Consider the following 6506-nt stretch of genomic DNA (forward strand, 5'->3'; position numbering starts at 1 on the left):
ATAAGAAAATATTTTAGAACTATGCACTAGAAAAGGTGCGCCGTAATAAAAAACTAGGTATGAAAGCACAGTCTAAACTCTTCAGAATTTAAAGACTCATTATACTATGGTGTTAATAACTAGAATAGGTGGTAGGGAACTTGAACTTAGCAAGCTAGAAAATCTTATGATGGGTTTTATAGCTGAAATTGTCTTTTATAAATCAAAGTTTGTACAGTGTTCATGCCATTTTCTCTTTTGTTGTCCATTAAATATGAAAAACTTAGATAACATTAATTTGTTTACGTTCTTAAGCTACAAAGGGTCAACACACAAGCTTTCAAAATAGTTAAAAACAGCACTATTTTATATAGTAGGTAGACAGAAAGTACAGACAAACTGATAAACCTAATGGATACACAGATTTTTTTTTTCAGCAAGCTTTATTAATCCATCATGGATCTACTCATGTTTGCAGCAGATACCATGATTTCAGTATCAGTGAAGGGAGGAAAAAAAAACAAAACAGCCTTCAATGCCTGTCACATCTAAGCAGATCTAAACTACTATGGGACTAAAGAGCCTAACTGGTCAGTTGTTTTTACACATCTGATTAAAAGCTTCAGCAGAAGTGGAAATACATTAAAATTCAAAGTCAAATACTGTTCTCCTAGTGCCTCAAGTAATTTATTGGTAGTTATTATCCACATTTCTATAAACATTCTAAGTGACCATCACTAGTGCAGGAATATTTAACATATGAAGGCTCCACATCAAGCTACTTCATTTTGTGTGACACAAGAATCAAGGTTCCAAAAACTGTTATGCCACTGAAAAAAAAAAAAAAAAAAAACCCAAAGCCAAAACAAATCCTGCTAGCAAAGTGCATTTCTTTTGGTGATTTTTCAGAACAGCTGTTGCTTTAGACATAAAAAATAAGCTGATTTAGTAATATACGGTCACTGGAAGTAAGTCTCTGTCTGTAGATAAGAATTAGATAAAGGTCTTTCCTCCTTATAGAGTGTTTTATTCCAATGTAAACAGCACCAGTGAATTTTCATAAAACAGGTTTGTTATTTTCCCCTCATTTTCTATAATTATAATTCTTATCTGCCATACTGTTACCATTTCTTCCTCTCTATAATCAGGACTGGACAGCCCATGTAACACTGTTCAATTTGTAAACAAAAAATTAAAGCTCAGAACACATACAGGGTATCTTTTACATTTTCATTCTACAGCGCATCAGGTATATTTATAAAGCTTTTGCTCTTCTCAACACACTACAAAAATATATAAAAACCACATTTGTTTTTAGCCAGCAAATATTAATAAAACAAGTATCTTGTAACTGGAATATTTTAGAGACCACATATTTTAATTACATCCTCTTGACTAAATCATCAATTGCCTTCTTCATAAATCCATATATGTATCCAGTGAATATTTATTAGTTTACATGCCCATATTTACGATGAATGAGTCAATTATTTTAGGTTCTTCAAGTGAAAGTGCTTCTGACAACAAACTATTTCTATAATAGCCCTAAATCCCCAAAAAAGTTGTTTTAAACCTGTGTAGAACGATGCATAGCTATTTCTAAAAAGACTACACACCAAAACATGCTTTGTCAGGAAAACTAATCCATGCACTTGAATATACCCCAAATATCTTATTTTTAATAAAGGCAGACCAACTTAAACATTGTCTAGAATTAAGCTATACCATTAAATTACTTGATTCCATAACGTGTCAAAAATCATTTGGCCAAAACTTGAAAAAGAAAATACTTACTCCTTGTCCCTTACTTCAAAAAAGGACTGGTTGGACCAATGTGATCAATATAACTGCATATATGTTAATCTACCTTAACATTTCCATCGATTAGCACTTGATCGTTACAAAGCCTTGTATGCAATTTTCTTGCAAAGGCTTCCCCCGGAAAGATATAAGCACAAAACACTAGGCAGACACTCTTTAAAGTTTTATTTCACTAACTTCAGGCCAAATTCCCACAACTGTGTTCTGGTCAATTGACTATCCTTGCTTGGCTTCCCCAAATGGTAGTACCAAAAGATTTGTGGGGTAGGGAGAAGAGACCACTTTAAGCAGCACTGCATTTACTCATCTTCCACAAGGCAACAGAGTTGGGCATCTTGATTGTTCAACAAAACAAAGCTTTAATAGCATCCAGGAGGGCAGACAGGCAAACCACGCTGTAGACACTTCTATTTGTCAAAATCAGACCAGAGAAAACCTACTCCACACAGATATAATAGGTATTGATATTCATCTTTTCTTTTTCTGTTGCCGCAACATTTTTCTTCTTTTAATGATCATATCATGTAGTTTCTCAAGTCCTTCCTTTAGGCCATCTCCTATGATTGCACAGGTAGGCTGCAAATGCCAAGGAGTTGATGAGCTCAGTTCACCCATTGCTAACAATTTCTCAATTTCTGAAAGAGACAATGAGTTCCTCAAGTCTTGTTTGTTAGCAACTATAAGTACAGGGACTCCTTGATTTTCTGATATCCTAGTTATTTTGTGAAGTTCAGTTTTGGCTTCTTCCATCCTTTCAACATCAACAGAGTCCACAACAAATACAATGCCATCTGTGCATCTGGTATATGACTTCCACAGTGGCCTTAATTTCTCCTGACCACCTACATCCCAGAAGTGGAAAGTGACTGTTTTAGAATTTCCCAAGGTTACCTTAATTTTCTCAGTGTTAAATCCTTTGGTAGGTACGGTATTTACAAATTCATTGAACTGCAGCCTGTATAAGACAGTTGTCTTTCCAGCACAGTCCAAACCCAGAATAACAATGTGGAAGGACTGAAATGAAGGCAGGTTGGACAGGATAGAAGTCTGGTCTGATAGCCCATTCCCCATTTCCAGGTGCAAATAAATGTCCCAAATTGAAATGCTTTTCTCTTCTTGATTTAGAACTTCTCTTGGTAGCTGATCCAGCTATAAGTCTGCTGGGAGAGGGAAGAAGGAATAAGTTATTCTCCTGAAATAATACATTAAAACAGGTTTTCTCTACTTTGCTAAAATAAACAACAAGAAGAACTTACTACAACTTGCTTCGCTAAACAAACCAGACGAGATATGAAACGTACATGAAAACACACACAGTCCAAGACAAACGATAGAATAACAGTGATTGAAATTATTTGGTTTACTTAAATTGCAGTAATATGTACGTTTTTCTCCTGGGTCCCCAAACTTCAAAGACCTCATTCTGGAAAGAATCCAGTCACCAGTATCTATCTGGTCTAAGTGGTCATAACCACAAAGTGCCTATTTGGCAGAAAACTCATAGCAGATAGTCCTATCTTGGGAATCTAATTCCACATGCTTAACAGCATACCCAAGATCACTATTACCTCCTACCCCTTCCAAAATAACAACGTTCTCACCTCCCGATCTGGAGTCTGGGTCCAAATGAGAAAGCATTGGCAGGCGTTTCTACGCAGGGATAAGCACCCTTCCAGCTTAGCTCTCCAAGCAGCTCTGGCAGTTGTCGCACTAGAAACCTTGGACTCACACTCCGACCACGCCCACTCCTCCCGGTCCACTCATGATCCCAAATCCCATTGGTCACCCGCATCAGGGTAGCCATGCAACTCCCGCCCCCGCTCCCTAATTGGTGAGGGTAACTGCCGCTCCTAGCGCGGCGGGGCTGAGCTCTCCCTCGGTACACCGGCACCACCTGTTGCCCTTAAGTTAGAAAAGGCGGCGTTCCCGGAGGAAGCCGAACAGCCGCTGCAGGTGAAGGGGAGCCTCGGGCGGTCAGGTAGCCGCCAGGCTGCCGGCTCCGTTCGGCCCGGCGCACCTGCAGCGCAGCCAGGGCGCCAAGCCGAGGCTCTCACATCCGGGGCCCGCAGTCACCGCCAACGCGTTAACCCTTTGTCCGCGGGCCCGAGGGTGCCGGCTGTGGCCGCGCGGGCCCCTGAGGCGCTAGAGATCCCACCTGGCGCGCCCGCCGGGGTAAGCCCACTCTACCCGAAGCGGGATCCCTTCACCCTGCCCCTCCGCACACGACCGGCTCTTCTCCCTCGGCAGGGCGTGGCCGTCCCGGCCGCCCACCCCGCCGCGGCTCACCTGACTAACCGTCCTTCCCTCTTCTTCACTCAGCGTCTCTCCCAGCCGCTGGGGAGGCGCGCTGATACCTGTTCCCTGGCACCAGGGAGGCGTGGGCGATGGCGGAGGACTGGGCGCCTGGCGGGCGCCGCGCGCCAGGCTGCCCTAACGGTGCTCGCCCGGCAGCTCCACGCGACAGTCTCCGCCCCCTGCCCGCGCGCCGCCCGGGCGGCGGCCTGTGGGGGGCGCGCAGGAGCCGCGTCTCCTAGCAACGCCAAAACAAGGTCGAGTTCGAATCGGCCTAGCGCTGGCTGCCCGCTAGGTCGGATGGGACTTCCGGCCTCACCCCTGAGCGTTTGCTCCGGGTAGCTCTGTCTGCGGCAGCCCGCCAGCCTGGTACAGGCCCCGCCCGGCACCGCCTTTCTTCAGTGCGTCTAGGGCGTCCGCGGGGCAGCAGCCACGTGATGCGCGGTTAGGGATTCCATAGTTCACGGGTTACGGCACACACGGGTTACGTATATATCGAGGTGATATGGAAGTCCCCCAGTAGTTGACCTTAAGCGGCCTGGGTTGACTGGACTGGTAACTGCGCCTTCATTCGCTTTTTGTAGAGCAAATGAACGCGCTCTCTCACGTGTTTCTAGCAGCATCCTGGGGAGCTGGCGACAGATAGAAATATTCCAGTTTGACACATAAGGAAATACACTCTGAAAGATGAAAGGGTTGTTTCTTTTTTTCTTTTTCTTTCAAATTGCTCACACAATTTTAATTGCAATAGATATAATTTCCAATATACCATTCAACTACACCATTTGTATGTGCTGGAGTGAGACAAGTATTTTGCTTGAGTGTCCAGTTCTCTTTAAAACTAGCGTTTGCAGTTAACGACGTGGAAAATACAACACAAAAAGCCATCTAGCCTTTTTTTTTTTTTTTAATCACTATCCCTTCAAAATTCCCTTTGTGGCCATATACATACTAGGTGGCTCTACCTGCAGAAAGCTGCGTTTTCCAAGCAGTGGGAGAGTTTAATTATTAACTTTCCTGTACTCCAGCCTCTGCTGGCTCCCTTGCATTTTTGTTTCCATCCTCTTTGTCTTCTGTACCTTTCGTTCTAGGTTAATCTGAGCAAGCTCTTCACTTTTGTCTGCGAATGTATTTTAGCGGTGAATTACTCCTTCTGGCTAAGAGCTTCACATCTTCAGTGTTAATGGTGGTTCTTTTCGCATGTCTTGCACACATTTCTAGATCTTGCACTGTCGAAAAGTCAGCTCCGAAATTGCTGCAATGATAAGTTTGCTGAACTTCATCTCTGCCCAATGCCACTTCTTCACAAAGACAACCCACAGTGTAGTCCACTGCTGCTTCCTTTGGCCTCTGTTGGTAAGAAAATGGCTAAGAAAATCGCTGCTGCACTTCCACCACCTCCTCCATCAGAACGGGGAGGCAAACGCGCAGAACAGAAAGGGGATGTGGGGCAGCGGCCAGATTGGATTTTCCCTCCGCAGTCCTAAAGGGATGTTTCTAATGACCCAAGGAAAATTAGTGGTGGTCCTGGAACTGTTAATCTAAGTCTACTAGTCATCAAATGCAAAGTGCTTTTCATTGGATGATTCTGACTAAATGTAATTTTGTCTTTGATCAATAAGTTCACAAATATTTATTGAACACCTAATAGGCAGTAGACACAATTCTGTGTGCTTGGGGATAAAATGGTGAGCAAAACACACCGTCCCTGCCCTTGTGGAATATTGGAGTCTCTATGGATGAATAAATTTATAAAATGTTTTCAGCGGTAATTTCAGGGTGCTTATGACAACCTGCAAAAGAAGTAATGACTTGAAGTTGTAGCAAAGCTTTAATCGACAAACATCTTTTTGGTGAAGGCTGTAAGATTGTAACTTGGAAGAACCTATATGGTACACTTTTTTAAAAGGGTACTTTTTTTCTTTTTAGATATGGATTGGAGTTTCCTGAAGAAATATCCTACTTTTTCTTAAGACCACTATTGCCAGTGATATTTATTTCTTTTATGACTAGCACAGGAACATGCATACTTGTCATACTGGATTCTTTAAAAAGTCGAGACCAGCCTGGCCAACGTGGGGAAACCCCATCTCTACTAAAAATACAAAAAATTAGCCAGGCGTGGTGGCGGGCGCCTGTAATCGCAGCTACTCAGGAGGCTGAAGCAGGAGAATCGCTCGAGCCTGGGAGATGGAGGTTGCAGTGAGCCGAGATCGTGGCATTGCACTCCAGCCTGGGCAACAAGAGCGAAACTCTGTCTCAAAAAACAAAAACAAAACAAAAAAAAACAAACAAACAAAAAGACGTAAAAACCTAAGTTCTAAGCACAATGCATAATTTCAAGACAGCCACACTAATTTTGGGAATAAGAGCTAGAAATATCAAATGGCATATTCTATAAACATGAATCTATT

At 42.9% G+C, this 6506-nt stretch overlaps 1 protein-coding gene and 1 pseudogene across 4 annotated transcripts; both read right to left on the reverse strand.

Moving 5' to 3' along the window:
- Positions 1 to 2135: 2135 nt before the first annotated feature.
- On the reverse strand, positions 2136 to 4284 carry ARL4A (ADP ribosylation factor like GTPase 4A). 4 transcript variants are annotated; one of them, XM_032760376.2, is made up of 2 exons: positions 4087 to 4284; positions 2136 to 2957 (listed from the first exon to the last, which is right to left on the reverse strand). In XM_032760376.2, the coding sequence occupies exon 2, from the start codon at positions 2869 to 2871 to the stop codon at positions 2269 to 2271; it is 603 nt and encodes a 200-aa protein (XP_032616267.1). In that variant the 5' UTR covers positions 2872 to 2957; positions 4087 to 4284; the 3' UTR covers positions 2136 to 2268. The 4 variants fall into 4 exon arrangements, with proteins under 4 accessions (XP_032616267.1, XP_032616274.1, XP_058302836.1 ...); XM_032760383.2 differs by having other exon boundaries at positions 2136 to 2960; XM_058446853.1 differs by lacking the exon at positions 4087 to 4284 and adding an exon at positions 3402 to 3832 and having other exon boundaries at positions 2136 to 2960.
- An 816-nt stretch (positions 4285 to 5100) lies between these two features.
- LOC116813577 (centromere protein S-like) lies at positions 5101 to 5499 on the reverse strand (annotated as a pseudogene).
- Positions 5500 to 6506: the final 1007 nt, after the last annotated feature.

The sequence above is a fragment of the Hylobates moloch genome, unplaced genomic scaffold, assembly GCF_009828535.3.
Source record: "Hylobates moloch isolate HMO894 unplaced genomic scaffold, HMol_V3 SCAFFOLD_1, whole genome shotgun sequence".
NCBI classification, from domain to species: domain Eukaryota; kingdom Metazoa; phylum Chordata; class Mammalia; order Primates; family Hylobatidae; genus Hylobates; species Hylobates moloch.